This window comes from Artemia sp. Qi Xiang Cuo, chromosome 17 (assembly GCF_049724085.1).
Source record: "Artemia sp. Qi Xiang Cuo chromosome 17, ASM4972408v1, whole genome shotgun sequence".
NCBI classification, from domain to species: Eukaryota; Metazoa; Arthropoda; class Branchiopoda; order Anostraca; family Artemiidae; genus Artemia; species Artemia sp. Qi Xiang Cuo.
The window spans coordinates 14,751,353-14,769,369 of NC_142810.1; the positions used below are offsets into that span (position 1 = coordinate 14,751,353).

The 18,017-nt window shown below is 33.6% G+C and overlaps 1 protein-coding gene across 1 annotated transcript in view; it reads left to right on the top strand.

The window, feature by feature from the left end:
* sdk (sidekick cell adhesion molecule) overlaps positions 1-18,017 on the top strand; it is a 300,949-nt gene that overhangs the window by 87,367 nt on the left and 195,565 nt on the right. The window contains exon 5 of the mRNA XM_089103497.1: positions 16,659-16,872. Within this exon, the coding sequence (XP_088959623.1) occupies positions 16,659-16,872 (214 nt within the window). The remainder of the gene's footprint in view (positions 1-16,658; positions 16,873-18,017) is intronic.

Below are 18,017 nucleotides of genomic sequence, written 5' to 3' on the forward strand. Positions count from 1 at the left end.
TGTTTGCATTAATTTTTTATTTAATTTCTGTTTGTTTTGAGTTTCATTTATGCTTCAATAGTCAATTTTTTTTTTTCGTTTCAAGCTTGGTTTTCATATTCAATCTAAGCATTACTCGCTTTAAGATCTATTTATTCATTTATGTTATTACTTTTTGTATGTTTTTTGCTATGACTGTATATGTAATTTCTGTTTGTTTTGGGGTTCATTTATTCTTTAATAGTAATTTCTGGTCGTCTTGAGTTTGAATTTTAACAGGTATTTGTATCTGCTGAGCTTAAGTTTAGAATTGCCTTTACTTTTCTTTGAAAAACTTATTTTTCGGAAAGTTTTTTTGAATTGATTTTTGTTGGGATTTTTGTGATTTTGTGATTTTTGAATTGGGCAAGATCTAAGATCTTGGTCCAGTAAAAAAGGTCCAGTAAAAAAAAGGTCCAGCCAAAAAGACCCAAGGCCCTACAAGGTGAACCATTTCCTAAACCTAGAGCATTCAAATTTTAAAGAATAAAGAATTGTTTAGAAACTATTGATTTTGTTCTAACAGTAATTCGATCATTTATTGTGTTTTCTGAGTCACACAGCAGTTAAAAGTGTACGGGTATACTGACGGGTAAGGATGCTGTTTATCAAGTTTTATCAGCTTTCTTAGAAATGAGAATGAGTTATTCTTGGAAATGGAATTTAGTTAGAGAATATTCGTTTTTTTATCTTAAATATTCTCTTTTTTATCTATTCTTCTACTTTTTTTTTACATGTTCAACTTGTCATACTTTTCCTTGCAGTTTTGTATTATTTTGTATTTTTCATAAAAAAGTTGTACTTGTCGAATACAGCGACCACACTCAAGTTCTTGATCTCAGTAAAACCGGTTTCTCTGTAGGTTAATCATAATGATATATACCAAAACATCATGAAAATAAAATACTTTAGTGACAAAATTATGGAAAACTGCAACTGAGAATTATGGAAAGCAGGCCGCCGAGACCGCATTATATTTAGTACCTAACCTAACTTAACCATCTCTAAATATTTAATTGAAATATGCCTGCATAGTAGTTTATATCATTGAGACTAAGCTAATTCTTTCCGAATGCAGACAGAGAACCCAGTTTTACTCAGATCAAGAACTTGAGTTTGGTCGCTATAATAAACAAGTACCAAAAGTTTCTATTTTTATCATTATTCCGGTCAACTGGTCATCTATTTTTGAGATGCACAAACATTACCAATACGCTGCATTTACCGAATCCAGTAATTGGAATCTTCATTAATTTTAGTTATAAATTTGAGATAGTGAATCTCTTTTTTGAATCTAAAGGGTTTTTCAAAAAGAACGCCATATTGGAAAAGCCCGCTATTTTTATTTGTTGTTGTTGGCAACATTGTTTTTGCATGTTTTGTTATCACTGATTGAGCTTATGTTTTGATACTGTGCTTTTGTTTTCCAGGTTAATATTTGTGGTGTATAGTTATGGAAGGATAAATAATTTCGATCTATAGTCGATTCAAATCCGGCGTTCTTTTTGAAACACCCTTTATAATATTCTTTGTCTAAATGTAAAATCCAGTTTTTTTTCATCTTTTGGCTATTTTATAAAAGTGTTAAACATTATTTTTTTTCATGAAACAATAACAACCTTCTGACATGTTCATAAGTTTCACATGTTCACAATGCCCCTTATATATGTAAATAAAGCAAAAAGACGTCTATAACTTAATGTTTCAACTTCTTCATTACTAGAACAGTATAAACAACCAAGGGAAACAGAATAGCCGGAGGAGAACGTTCCCTTTTGCCGGTTGAGGCAAATAAAACTTGTCAGATTATGCAAATCTATCAAAATACATCCTTTTCACTTCATCACCAATTCAAAGTTTTCTAACAGTGGAATTAGAATAGACGACCTTCGACAGGAGGAACAGTTTGAGGTTATGTTTCAATTGGTCAAGTGTGAACTTACAAAACCATAATTGTCTTACGAGAATGTAATTTTAAATGGAAAAGTCCTCCTTATGCAGTTTTTGAAGGTAAAAAAAAAAAAAAATCAGGAGGTATCCGACTGACAACTTGCAACAGGATTTGGAACACGCTCCCTGTGTCTGCACGAAGCTGCCACTCGTTTGGTATGTTCAAAAATTATGTTAGGGATTTTCTAGCGAGTAATCAAGTTTTTTTTTTTTTTTTTTTTTTTTTTTTTTTTTTTTCTTGTGTTGAGTCTCTTAAAGGTGTGAATTTATGATGTTGAAAATATTTTAGTTTTTCATGTATTTGTTTCATTTTGTTTCTCCCCTGTTTTTTTCCTGTCCATAGAGCCTTACGGGGGGTTTACATTGAAGTGTATTTTGTTGAGTTTATTGATTGAATAAAATTGATTGATTCGCCTCCTTTGGCCGGGTTTGCAAAGCGTGGTTAGGGGCAAATCATCTAACGCTTCCCGTGTTCTTCCCCCAGATTTATTCAGGTACTCATTTAGAGCTGGGTCGATTCTGGTGGAGTTTATAGAGTCACAACATTGACCCTCGTTCCAATCAAATAACCAGCGATACCAAGACTGACCCAGACCCCCCCCCCGTCCTCAGGATTTAACATCTAGCGCGGTAACAACTCGGCCAGGACGGCTTTCGGAGGTAAAGGCTGCCAAATAAATAGAAAGAAAATGTGGGTGAATAATGAGCCAAAAAGAATCTCAAAACATTTTGCACCGAACAGCTACAGACCGGGGACCTTTCTTTTGAAGGTCTATTTTTTTTTTGCATTAAACAAATTTTTAATGTTTGTGTTTTAAGGACGGAAAGAATTTTTAAGTTTAGCTTCTTTATTTTCACGGTTGAATGTGGTAACACTGACAAAATAGGGCCGTTCTTTTACTCATCTTTGTGCTAAGATCCTTCATCTTTTGACAAAGAACGCTTAAAAGATCTTGGCACTAAGATCCAAGGGCGGATCCAGGATTTTTTTTTTTTGGGGGGGGGGGGGTTACTAATTTTTGACTCAGTTTTCGACTAATTTTACTGATTTTTACCTAGGTTTTACTAATTTTAGACTTATTTTCGACTCGGCCAAAAATTTCGGGGGGGGGGTTCAAACCGGGTACCCCTCCCCCCCCCACTGGATACGGCCTTGCTAAGATCTTACATCTTATAGCGTTCTTTTGCAAACGTCTTTCATCATTCTGCTCTGATCAGCGGTCTAAGAACAATGATGAGTAGATCATCAAAGTTCTCTCATCATCGTTCTGTATGGCAAAACAGTGGCGGTCTTCACACTTTTTGCTAATCTTTGCAAAAAGATGTGAGATCTTAGATGAAAGATCTTAATGCAAAAGAACGGGCCTAATAAGGTACTGCCCTAATAGCTTTATAATTTGAAACAACCAAAAGAAAATTTTTAGAGAATCACGGTTTTCAGGTATGCCTTAAATGGATTCAAGGGCAAAAAAAAAATTTGTTTTTATGAACATGATATTTTAAATATCAATAACATAAAATGAATCCGCCACTGAGAAGCTCTTAGATATTTTTCGTGAAAGCTTCATCCATGAAACCAAAAAGAAGAATGGGTACTTATGCATTAACTGGTACGCACGCCAGAAGTCAAGTTTGGTTAATGCTAATGAAATAAAACAAAATACGATGAAAATATAATAGTTTAGAAACAAATTTGGGTTATATATTTGCACATTAGGGGGGGGGGCTGGTTAAGCATAGCATATATTAAATACGTAATATAACCTAACCTAGGTCCCTTCACCCCCCCCCCCCCCCTAAATCCCCAAAATCAATAGTTTAAATATTGTAAACGCAGTGACAAACCACGGTTTGTGATCCAATCCTCTATTGACAGACACCCGTCTGACTAGTTTCCTTTATCATCTCCCTACACAATATATTGCGTGGGTACCAGCTAATGCATAAGTACTGAAAAATGTTTTGTTAAAACCACATTTTTAACCCACTCCTGCCCTGATAGTGCACTTTTGTCATAGTTTACCCAAAGACATTCTGAGGAGGCGCGCGTGCCGTAACCCTCCCTAAATAGTACCTCTGATTCCTCACCACCTCCTTGAAATTCCTTACGTCGAATAAATCTCTACATTAGTGAACTATTAATCTGTCAGTGGAGCAGCTATAAGAAATTCCTATGCCAATTATGATGAGCGGAGAAAAATAAACAGATTACAATAGCTTCTGTGACATATACAATATTGTCGTATAATATGATGGGGGAGCCTCACTTATGTGTTTATGACAATGATGGATTAAAATACCTATTAGATTCTGTGGGAAATTGTTCTACAGTCAATGTTAGAGAAGGAAACAGTCGGCTGCAAAGGAACGATATCAGTAAAAAATGACCGAAATAAACAAAAAAGAAAGAGAAAAAAAGAAGACAAAAATGTCTGGAAAAAATACGAGGAAGTCTTTTGTATTAAATTGCAAAAAAATATACTATTTGGAGAGAGAGAGGGGGGGATGCGCACCTCCAAGTGCTTTTTAAATACTTACTGTATGACACTGGTGCACGAAGCCTCGACTCTTAGACGAATTACGCAAGTATTTTTCAAAGGAGGGGGAAGTGAAAACAAGCACTTTCAAGGTCATATTTTTACATTTTTATGTGTAAGGTTTTGCTATTTTATATTGATATTTAGAGTGACAGGGAAATCAAAGCTAATTATTTTTACCCCTCGACCTATTATGGGTCTATTTGTACCTGAAAATCGCGATTTTCGAAGTTTTTATTTTGGCTATTCAAAATTATATGATTTTTAGGGTGGTATCATGTTTTCGTTAGTGTTGCCGCGTTAAACCATGAAAATAAATAAGCGTAACTGATTAGCTAAATCTGACAACGCTTCTCCTTCGTAAACATTCAAACATTAAGAATCTGTTGATTCTCAAAGGCAACTACATCTTCTTAAACTGCTATTTGCTATATGTTTATGGCTTATTTTATACAGATTTTTAGCACCCGTTCCTTTTTTTCAAAATTCGACACCTTATACTGCCAAAAACTACATGCATTAATTAATTTTCGTTTTGTAGTTAGTTATTAATTTTAGAAAGTTTTTAATTTCTATTAAATTCTGGTTGAAAGGCCAAAACCTTTTAAAGTGCAAAAACTGTTTTGGGTAGGTAAAAGTTTTCTCTTTTATCAGTCTTCCCTACTCTTTGTATGAGTCGAATGATAAGTTGCTTTTATGCTTCAAAGTTAACCTAAAACAAAAGAAAGAGGAGGAAATCTTAATTTAGGGCTGCCTGATCGGAAAAGTTTAATGAGTGATTGAAAAGTGGCTTCTTCTAAAAATATGAATGGTTTTCCCTAGAATTTCAGTATGGTTTTGGTGTGAGTCGAATGATAAGTTGCTTTATGCTAAAAAGTTAACATAAAACAAAAAAAGAGGAGGAAATCTTAATTTATGGCTGCCTGATCGGAAAAGTTTAATGAGTGATTGAAAAGTGGCTTCTTCTAAAAATATGAATGGTTTTCCCTAGAATTTCAGTATGGTTTTGGTGTGAGTCGAATGATAAGTTGCTTTATGATAAAAAGTTAACATAAAACAAAAAAAGAGGAGGAAATCTTAATTTATGGCTGCCTGATCGGAAAAGTTTAATGAGTGATTTAAAAGTGGCTTCTTCTAAAAATATGAATGGTTTTCCCTAGAATTTCAGTATGGTTTTGGTGTGAGTCGAATGATAAGTTGCTTTATGCTAAAAAGTTAACATAAAACAAAAAAAGAGGAGGAAATCTTAATTTATGGCTGCCTGATCGGAAAAATTTAATGAGTGATTGAAAAGTGGCTTCTTCTAAAAATATGAATGGTTTTCCCTAGAATTTCAGTATGGTTTTGGTGTGAGTCGAATGATAAGTTGCTTTATGCTAAAAAGTTAACATAAAACAAAAAAAGAGGAGGAAATCTTAATTTATGGCTGCCTGATCGGAAAACTTTAATGAGTGATTGAAAAGTGGCTTCTTCTAAAAATATGAATGGTTTTCCCTAGAATTTCAGTATGGTTTTGGTGTCAGTCGAATGATAAGTTGCTTTATGCTAAAAAGTTAACATAAAACAAAAAAAGAGGAGGAAATCTTAATTTATGGCTGCCTGATCGGAAAAGTTTAATGAGTGATTTAAAAGTGGCTTCTTCTAAAAATATGAATGGTTTTCCCTAGAATTTCAGTATGGTTTTGGTGTCAGTCGAATGATAAGTTGCTTTATGCTAAAAAGTTAACATAAAACAAAAAAAGAGGAGGAAATCTTAATATATGGCTGCCTGATCGGAAAAGTTTAATGAGTGATTGAAAAGTGGCTTCTTCTAAAAATATGAATGGTTTTCCCTAGAATTTCAGTATGGTTTTGGTGTGAGTCGAATGATAAGTTGCTTTATGCTAAAAAGTTAACATAAACCAAAAAAAGAGGAGGAAATCTTAATTTATGGCTGCCTGATCGGAAAAGTTTAATGAGTGATTGAAAAGTGGCTTCTTCTAAAAATATGAATGGTTTTCCCTAGAATTTCAGTATGGTTTTGGTGTGAGTCGAATGATAAGTTGCTTTATGTTAAAAAGTTAACATAATACAAAAAAAGAGGAGGAAATCTTAATTTATGGCTGCCTGATCGGAAAAGTTTAATGAGTGATTGAAAAGTGGCTTCTTCTAAAAATATGAATGGTTTTCCCTAGAATTTCAGTATGGTTTTGGTGTGAGTCGAATGATAAGTTGTTTTATGCTAAAAAGTTAACATAAAACAAAAAAAGAGGAGGAAATCTTAATTTATGGCTGCCTGATCGGAAAAGTTTAATGAGTGATTGAAAAGTGGCTTCTTCTAAAAATATGAATGGTTTTCCCTAGAATTTCAGAATGGTTTTGGTGTGAGTCGAATGATAAGTTGCTTTATGCTAAAAAGTTAACATAAAACAAAAAAAGAGGAGGAAATCTTAATTTATGGCTGCCTGATCGGACAAGTTTAATGAGTGATTGAAAAGTGGCTTCTTCTAAAAATATGAATGGTTTTCCCTAGAATTTCAGTATGGTTTTGGTGTGAGTCGAATGATAAGTTGCTTTATGTTAAAAAGTTAACATAAAACAAAAAAAGAGGAGGAAATCTTAATTTATGGCTGCCTGATCGGAAAAGTTTAATGAGTGATTGAAAAGTGGCTTCTTCTAAAAATATGAATGGTTTTCCCTAGAATTTCAGAATGGTTTTGGTGTGAGTCGAATGATAAGTTGCTTTATGCTAAAAAGTTAACATAAAACAAAAAAAGAGGAGGAAATCTTAATTTAGGGCTGCCTGATCGGAAAAGTTTAATGAGTTATTGAAAAGTGGCTTCTTCTAAAAATATGAATGGTTTTCCCTAGAATTTCAGTATGGTTTTGGTGTGAGTCGAATGATAAGTTGCTTTATGCTAAAAAGTTAACATAAAACAAAAAAAGAGGAGGAAATCTTAATTTATGGCTGCCTGATCGGAAAAGTTTAATGAGTGATTGAAAAGTGGCTTCTTCTAAAAATATTAATGGTTTCCCCTAGAATTTCAGTATGGTTTTGGTGTGAGTCGAATGATAAGTTGCTTTATGCTAAAAAGTTAACATAAAACAAAAAAAGAGGAGGAAATCTTAATTTATGGCTGCCTGATCGGAAAAGTTTAATGAGTGATTGAAAAGTGGCTTCTTCAAAAAATATGAATGGTTTTCCCTAGAATTTCAGTATGGTTTTGGTGTGAGTCGAATGATAAATTGCTTTATGCTAAAAAGTTAACATAAAACAAAAAAAGAGGAGGAAATCTTAATTTATGGCTGCCTGATCGGAAAAGTTTAATGAGTGATTGAAAAGTGGCTTCTTCTAAAAATATGAATGGTTTTCCCTAGAATTTCAGTATGGTTTTGGTGTGAGTCGAATGATAAGTTGCTTTATGCTAAAAAGTTAACATAAAACAAAAAAAGAGGAGGAAATCTTAATTTATGGCTGCCTGATCGGAAAAGTTTAATGAGTGATTGAAAAGTGGCTTCTTCTAAAAATATGAATGGTTTTCCCTAGAATTTCAGTATGGTTTTGGTGTGAGTCGAATGATAAGTTGCTTTATGCTAAAAAGTTAACATAAAACAAAAAAAGAGGAGGAAATCTTAATTTATGGCTGCCTGATCTGAAAAGTTTAATGAGTGATTGAAAAGTGGCTTCTTCTAAAAATATGAATGGTTTTCCCTAGAATTTCAGTATGGCTTTTGGTGTGAGCCGAATGATAAGTTGCTTTTGTCCTACAAAATCAAAGAAAGAAAGAAAAGAAAAAAGGGTACTCTTTCATTAGCTGGACTCTTTTTATATCTCAAACTCGAGACACGTTGAAAAACCTGTTTTTCAACGGGATGATACAATACTCCGCTGTAGAGAAATACTATGTATAGCGTGGTTTTAATTGCATATACGATATTTAAAGTGTTTTTTGGGGGGGTTTGGGGGGGGGAAGAGGTACCTAGGTTAAGCTAGGTTAGGTTACGTATTTTACATATGCTATGCTTTGCCCCCACCCCCTCCCTTAATGTGTAAATAAAAAGCTCAAATTTGTTTCTAAACTAATATATAGTCATCCTAATTTATTTGATTCCATTAGCATTAACCAAACTAGCACTATATAAAACAGTCTAGCTAATGGAAGAGTACCGAAAAAAGAAAGAAAATTGAATATCAGTTTGGTGCTGCTGAAGTCGGAAAATTTTAATAGTGATTTAATTTTATTTAGCTGTAATTTAGAAGTTACCTCTTCTAAAAATGTTAACGGCGGCTCTTAGAATTTTCAGTGTGCCTTTTGATATGTGCCGAACGATAATTTGCTTTTGTGTTACAAAATAAACCTACAATTTAATGGAATAAGATGAAATATCAGTTTGGCGCTGCCGGGATCGGAAGATTTTAATGGCTGACTCAAAAGTTTCTTCTTCTGAAAACGTGAATGGCGATTTTTCCCATTGACTCTTTCACGCTAAGATTCTGCAGCCGTATATAACCTAGTAACAGAGTTGAAGAAACGACTAGCGATGGATAGGGCATATTTTATTTCCAAAAGTTTTGACGACGGGCGGCCCACTCTTTGCAACCTGGCGTCCATCTTGGAAGGTCACTTTTTTCATTGTGTTTGGTGATCTTCTGTCGTGCCGCACATTTTTGTTACACAAATAGAACTTAGTGCTGCGCATGACATATTTCCACCATACGTGGAGCTTGTCACCTTGTGTAAATGATTTTTGAAAATGGGAGAACCCTTGAACGCCAAAAATATGTTAAGAAAAAAACTTAAATAGGAACGGGCTGTAATGCCAAGTCTTGAGAAAATGTCACAGGGCGAACTTTTTCATTACTGTTTTTTTTTTCAAAGTTGATTTAAACCATGGAGTTACATAATTGACACAAATTTTGTTTTTTTCCAATGGGTGCTGGTGATTCTGTTTCATTTAATTGTTTATACTATATTATTGATGAGGAAGCTCTATTATTTATATTACCTAAATTATTTTTTTTGTTATATTTACATTTTTCAGATGTAATTTCCCATAATTGAATTACTAGATTATTAGATTTTCTGCTTCTTTTTATCTTTTCCTAACTTGTAGTTGTTTTTACGAGTTTGCTTTTGAAGAAGTTGCAGCTTGAACCAAATTATCTACTTTTCTTTGTTGATTGTTAATTTTCTGACTTGCATGTCTAACAGGGAATTTGCTATAATTAAATTGCTAGAAATCATGTTTTATTCATGTTTCCCTTTTTTGTGTCTCTCCTGTCTCATGTTATTGTGTCTCCTGTCTTATCTTTGGTTATTCTGTTTATTTAATTGTCCTATTAATGATGAAGTTAATATTGAACTAAATTGTACATTTTTGTTACATTTACATTTTTAAGATATAGTTTACCATAATTCACTTACTAGATAATTGAATGTTCTGCTTTGATTTTTTTTTCTATACCTAATTTGTAGTTGTTATAATTTTAAAAGAAGGTAAAGCTTGAAGTAGATTATAAATTTTTTTGTTAATTATTTATTTTGTGACTCGCATGTCAAAGACGGAATTATCTATAATTAAATTGCTAGAAATCATGTTTTTCATGTTTCCCTATTTTTTTGTCTCTCCTGTCTCACATTATTATGTCTCCTGTCTTATCTTTGGCTATTTTGTTTATTTGATTGTTCTATAATGATGAAGTTAATATTGAACTAAATTGTACATTTTTGTAACCTTTACATTTTAAGATATAGTTTACCATAATTCACTTACTAGATAATTGAATGTTCTGCTTTGATTTTTTTTTCTATTCCTAATTTGTAGTTGTTTTTTACTTTAAAAGAAGGTAAAGCTTGAACTAGATTATCATTTTTTTTTTTATTATTTATTTTGTGACTCGCATGTCAAAGACGGAATCATCTATAATTAAATTGCTAGAAATCATGTTTTATTCATGTTTCCCTATTTTTTTGTCTCTCCTGTCTCACGTTATTATGTCTCCTGTCTTATCTTTGACTATTTTGTTTATTTGATTGTTCTATTAATCATGAACTTAATATTGAACTAAATTGTATATTTTTGTAACATTTACATTTTAAGATATAGTTTACCATAATTCACTTGCTAGATAATTGAATGTTCTACTTTGATTTTTTTTTCTATTCCTTATTTGTAGTTGTTTTTTACTTTAAAAGAAGGTAAAGCTTGAACTAGATTATCAATTTTTTTTTTATTATTTATTTTGTGACTCGCATGTCAAAGACGGAATCATCTATAATTAAATTGCTAGAAATCATGTTTTATTCATGTTTCCCTATTTTTTTGTCTCTCCTGTCTCACGTTATTATGTCTCCTGTCTTATCTTTGGCTATTTTGTTTATTTGATTGTTCTATTAATCATGAACTTAATATTGAACTAAATTGTATATTTTTGTAACATTTACATTTTAAGATATAGTTTACCATAATTCACTTGCTAGATAATTGAATGTTCTACTTTGATTTTTTTTTTCTATTCCTAATTTGTAGTTGTTTTTACTCTAAAAGAAGGTAAGCTTGAACTAAATTATCATTTTTTTTGTTAATTATTTATTCTGTCAATTGGATTGTCAATTGGAGAGTCTAAGATGGATTTCCCTCTAATTAGATTGCTAGAAATCATGTTTTATTCATGTTCCCCTATTTTCTATTATTTTTTTTTGTCTTTCCTGTCTTATATTATAACATCTCCTGTCTTGGCTGTTTTGTTTTATTTAATCGTTTGTATTGTTTTGTTAATGAGGAAGTTAATGCTGAACTAAATTATGCATTTTTTTTCTTATATTTACATTTTTCAGATATAGTTTTCCATAATTCTATTGCTAGATGAGATAATTAGATTTTATGCTTTGATTTTTTTTCTCTTTCTTTTTCATAATTTATAGTTGTTTTTATTAGTCCAGTATTGAAGAAGTTGCAGCGTGAACTAAATTATCTATTTTTTTGTTAATTGTCTATTTTGTGACTTTCATGTTCAAGAGGGATTTCGCCTTAATTGAATTACTAGAAATCATCATGTTTTATTCATGTATTCATGTTTTCCTACTTTTTGTCTTTCCTGTCTTATCTTATGGTTTGCTTTTTTTGTTGTTTGGACCAAGAAATATTTTTGATATAAAGTGACAAGCAACCGGCTTAGAGTTTTTTGGTTTTAATAAATAAAGCTGTTCTAAAATGTAGTTGGGTAAAAGCAAGACCCCGTTTCATACTTTATTAATTTTTTTGAACACTTCAGAAGTCAGGGAGGAAGGGATTTTTGGCAGAGATTGTGTTGAGCCGTTTCACCTCTGGGTAGGCTGCTAAATTAATACCTGTTACAAAGATTTCATTATCCAGTTCACAGAGACAATTACAAGGGGGGTCAAAAATTCAAATGATCCTATTGGTTGGTTCAAAAATGCCTCTGGCAAATCGTTAAGCAAAAAGGCTCAGACAAATCTGCTTTGACCTATAGACATGGGTTGATACATCATCTTTTTGGGGGGGAGGGCGGGGGGGTCTTGAAGAGCTTTAAGTTATATGAGGCATGCTAAAAAAAAATGGGTAGTTTCAAACAGATCGTTTCCAAATAATGAATCCAATCTATTTTTTAAGCTTTACTGCAACTTTTACTAATTAGGCGTTTCTGTAGATTTTTTTTTTAATTCGACAGAATTTTGTTTGCCTTAGTGTACAAAAGAAAAGTTTTGCTACGTTGGCTATTTTTTTTCTGACCAAGAGATTTTCTTTGAAAAACAAGTGAATCTTTTCTGCTCTCAAGTAACATAATATATCGTTTTTTTTTTTTTTTTTTTTTTTTTTTTTTTTGCAAGATATATAGCAATATGGCATATGTTAAAATTCTGAAGAAGAAGAAGAAGAATAAAACAAGAATATATGTCATGGAAATAACTTAAAACCGGGACACCTTAAAAATGTATGTGGGAAACTCCACTCCCGGGCCTCAAAGGAGCCAAGAGTAAGACATTTTAATAGGCAAACTTCGTTGCGTTTTAAAAGCATATTTATTTGCAATCAACAATTGTTTTATTTTAGACGTTTAATGGCTTATGTTTGACTGAACAGACACGATAATTGTTTTGCAACCGGACATGTATGATCCCCCCCTAAAATTCATATTATATTTACATAATAAGCGTACGTTAATGTCGTGAAGTTGTGGAATTCATGAATTCAGAAATTGTTAAAAAGAAAAAGAAAAATAGAAACTAAAGAGAAAAATAAAAATTTTGAGATAGCCATTTTGCTCAGCCTAGTTGATTTCCACATAGAAATTATGTTTTTTGAGGAGGACACTCCCCCATAGCCCTCAGGGCAAGTGTTTTAAGTTATGCCCTGGGGCCTGGGGGCATATAAGGTTTTTTATAGAAAGCGTTGTCGTATAAACTTCAAAAAAGCCTCATTCGATTAAAAATTCAAAGGGGTGGTGCCCTTTTTAATAGTCGAAAGTGATTGGAGGGCAACTACCCCCCCCCTCTCCGCTCATTTTCCCCCCAAACACATCCAATCAAAATTTTGAGATAGCCATTTTGTTTAATGTATTTGAAAGGTCCTGAAATTATATATTTGAGGATGACACTCCCCCCACATCCCTCAGAGTAAGGGTTGTAAGTTATGCCCTGGGGGCATATAAGGTTTTTATTGAAAGTTTTGTCGTATAAACTTGAAAAAAGGCTCATTCGATTGGAAATTCAAAGGGCTGGTGCCCTTTTTAATGTTCGGAAGCGCTTTGAGGGCAACTAACCCCCCTCTCTCGCCCACATTTTCCCCAAACACATCTAATCAACATTTTTACATAGTCATTTTGTTCAACGTTGTTAAAAGTATGGGAAATGAGGTCTTTGAGGTTGATAACCCTCTCAGAGCCCTCGGAGCCAGGACTTTAAGTTATGTCCTGGGTGCATATTAGGTTTTTATACATAGTTACGTTGTAGAAAGTTCAAAAAAAGCTCTTTCGACTGAAAACTGGAAGGGCTTGTGCCCTTTTTGATAGTCGAAAGTGATTGGAGGATAAATAACACCCCTCTGACTTCCACCATTTTCCCAAACACATCTAGTCAAAATTTTGAGATAGCCATTTTGTTCGACGTAGTTAAAAAGTCCAGGAAAAAATGTTTTTGAGGATGACACTCCCCCCGCAGCCCTCAGGGTAAGCGTTGTAAAATATGCCCTGGGGCATGTAAGTTTTTTTTTATTGAAAGCGTTGTTGCAGAAAATTCATAAAGGAATCATCCGATTGGAAATTGAAGCGGCTAGTGCCCTTTTAATAGTCGAAAGTGATTGGAGTGCAAGTAACCCCCCTCTCACGCCCACTATTTTCCCAAACACATCCAATCAAAATTTTGAGATAACTATTTTGTTGGACGTAATTGAAAGGTCCGGAAGTTGTGTCTTTGAGGATGATAACCCCCTTACAGCCCTCAGGGCAAGGGTTGTAAGTTATGCCCTGGGGTATACAAGGTTTTTATAGAAAGCGTTGTTGTAGAAACTTCAAAAAGGACTCATTCGATTGGAAATTGAAAGGGCTTATTCGATTGGAAATTGAAAGGGCTCATTCGATTGAAAACTTAAATGGCCAGTGCCTTTTTTTATTGACAAAGGTGATTGGAGGGCAACTAACCTACTCTCACGCCCACCATTTCCCCAAGCACATCCAATCAAACTTTGAGATAGCAATTTTCTTCAAAGTAGTTAAAAAGTACGGAAATTAGGTCTTTGAGGATGGCACCCCCCCCTCCCCACAGCCCTCAGGGCACGGGTTGTAAGATATGCCCGGGGGGCATATAAGACTTTTTTTTAAAGCGCTTTCGTAGAAACTGAAAGGGCTAGTGCCTGTTTTAATAGTTGAAAGGTATTGGAGAGCAACTAACGCCCCTTTCACGCCCACCATTTCCCCAAACACATCCAATCCAAAATTTCAGATAGCCATTTTGTTTAACATAGTTGAAATTTCTTGAAATTATGTCTTTGTGAGTGACAACGTACTCACAGCCCCGAGGGGAAGTGTGTTCATTTATGCCCTGGGGGCATATAAATTGTTCAATAACAGCGTCGTTGTAGAAGCTCAAAAAGGACTTATTCGCTTGGAAATTGGATGGGATACTGCCGTATTTAATAGTCGAATGTGATTGGAAGGCTTGACATTTTTATAGTAAAGATCGATGTTTGTACAATGTATTATTATTAATTTTTTTTTTTTTTGTTTAGACCAGGGCACCACTTCGTATCGAAGGAGTTGTCGTAGGAACTTCGAAAAGGGCTCATTCGCAACCAGAGGTCTGTAGGTTGAGTTACCTCCCCCACTTTCCCCATGGTAAATTACACCCCTGGTTCGAACAATGGCAGATATATAAAGTTCAAGTATAAAATTAGTTATATACTTTTGTATATAACTAGGAATTGTTGAAAATTAGGAAATAAAGAAAAGAAAGTAGAAAAAATATTAATAAATAAGAAAAAATATTAATATTAATAAAATATTAAAAATATTTAATTAAAACATTAAAAATATTAATAAAAAATAGGTTAATTGAAATATTCGATCGGCTAACCCAGCCCCAAGGGCCATGTTCCGCGACATTTTTTTCCATCTACTAATATTTGTTTTTTCTTCTTTTTTTTTTAGCTTAGTCAGACATTTTTGTCCATTGATGAAGTTTGAGACATTTATGACAAAAGAAAACAAGTTATCTTTTATTGTTGTTTAATCCATAACTATATATTTAATCACTGTTACTTAAATTCAAATCCCATCAAAAATGTTTAATGTACGAATAAAATGAGCGTCGCAAAATTTTTAGCTCTTGATCAATTTTGCGGATTTTGTTTTCCAAATCTTATCAACCCCCAAATAAAACCTATGAAAAAGAAATTTTTAGGACGGTTTTTTAATCCTCTTCACGTAATAACTGACTTATTTTTTAAATAATCACATTTTTAGAGATAACTTCCGACTTGAGCAAACTTACAATCTTTACTTAAACCCATCTCATATCGCCATCTATATAAGATTATATTTTTAACCCAAATTTTTGATAAAGATGACTGTTACTTGGCTGTTACTTATTTTTCTTAATTTTTTTTTTTTGGAAAATAGTTTCGGAAACTGATGACTGAAAAAAAAACAAAACGAAACGACCTCTGCTATACAATTTGTGCGGTTCATCTTCTTGTGCTCCAAACAAGGCCGTATCCTGGGGGGTGGTAAAGGGGTTTAACCCCCCCCCCCGAAACGTTTGTCCGACTTGTACCCCCCCCCCCCCACCCCACTCGAAAAAAAAAATCCTGGATACGGACCTGGTTGAAAATTATCTTTTCCTCTCTGTAAGTGATATGCGACGTATGATGCTCTTGATTTCTTTAAATTGTTTTTTCTGTATTCGCGGTTTGTTGATTGACTGATTACTTTCCCCGCAGTTTTCTCTGTGTAAATATTGACAAATGAACATAATTCTATGGCAGTGTTTATCTCAAAGTTAGGAAAGCCGAACACGAAAACAAACATAACTAAATGGTTTAGGAAAAGTTTGGTCGCTGGAATCAATATCTTTTTTTTCATTCCAGTCCACGGTCTTTATTGCTTCACCGTTTTAATACTTGGGGAAGGGAAGGAGCTAAGATTCGTTTTAGATATGAAAAGTTGGGGGGGCGCCCCTCCCTGCCCCCCTCGGGACGCCCTTGGTCATGACAAGCAGCTTTTATTAGTGCCATCTTAAACCCTGAACGTCTCGATTTGGCGTTGACGTTTTAGGAGACACTTTATCAAACGGTGCACTTCAGATAGAAAGCTGAAACGCCATGTTCATTGGGTAGTTTGTGAGTTTTTTTCTGAATAGCTGTTGATAATAAAAGAAAGCATTTTTTTTCAGTTTTTTTAAATTTTTACTAGATTCAATAAATTTCATACAAAAGGAGCGATCTATAGTCATGTTCCAAGTCAAGTAGCCGCACTAACAGACTACAAAAGGAGCGCTAACAGATCCCAAGGCGTTCAGAAATCCTTAAATTGTAAAACCTCTCAGGAGATTGATTATTCTAAGCATTTTTTTTTCTTCTGTTCTGTCTGACGTTTCCAAAAATTCTTCAATTTGGTTTTCGATCCGCACTCAATTTAAAGGTATTCTTATATTGCAGATATGTATCCATTTGAGCACACATCAGAATCTACGATCACAGTAAAACGTGGCCGAGCCGCTATACTATCATTGCCATCTATTGAAAGCAACCCACCCCCTGTCGTAACTTGGCTTTCTGACGACCGTACATTATATGGAATACGATATGCAACTACTCCAGACAATAAACTGGTTGTGCTTGCAGTTGATCAAAGAGATCAGAAGTCGTACAGGTATTATTTATATATTAATTTGCAAATACACTGATTTAACTTATTACATTCAATGTGTACTTGTGAGTACGTGTAACACTAAAATTGAAAACATAATATTCATTTATATTGTTCTCCATATAACATGGAAAACATTTATTAAAAAGTAGGCCTATGTAGGAAAATAGTAACATGAAAGCCCAAAAGTCTGTGGCTCATAGACCAACCCTAATAAATACACATTCTAAACTATCGAACATAGTAAAGAACAGTTAGGCCTCTATTTATTCATTTCTTTCTTTCCCACCAGCCACTTCGTTTAGAAGGGTTGTAGGTAGAAAACTAGGAGAGGCTGACTCGATTGGAAATTAAAAGTTCTAGTGCCCTTTTTAATAGTCAAATTCATCGGATTAATTTAAGAGGCAATTTATCATGTAAAAACTGCATACTTGTGTTTTATATTGACCCAACATTTTGACCCTCTCTTACTTTAGAGAGGGTCAAAATATTGGGGAATGGCAATTCCAAGATAGGAAATTGATTTTTATGGTCTAGAGCTCACATCACGAGGTTTAGGGCCCCTTTCTTGGTAAGCGATGTTTTTTTATATATAAAAATACATTTTTTGTTATAATAATCAAGTGAAATAACGACCAAGTCAAACCCAAAACGAGCGAAAGCTATCTCAAAGAAGAATAGGCCCAACGCCCCCTGTGCCTTTTAAAGATCAGACTATAATTTGTACTTCACTGAAAACAAAATACGTTTCTCCTTTGTACCTTTAATCTATCCCAATTTCAAGACTTTTAGAAATGAATACTACCAGTATGTATAAAGACTCATTCCACATTCATTTGTTCTTTTCAGTTTTCTTGATTCTGATGGTGTTTTTTCTTTCTTTTTTTCGATGTTTCTTCAGAGAAAACACATAGCTCGGAATAAAATTATTTTCAGTAAAGTGCAAATTACGTTCTAGTCTTTAGAAGTCACAGCTGACAAAACCTTAGCCGCCAAACATCTAGACTTCCCTTTTTTTCTGCAACTCAATGTAATTGTGTTTGTTTCCAACGAGTCAAGATATGTATAGTGGCATCATTCGAAGTCAGTAGCTGACAAACATCTATTCTCCGATTCTGAGCGGCTCAATTTAAAGGTGTATTTTGCTT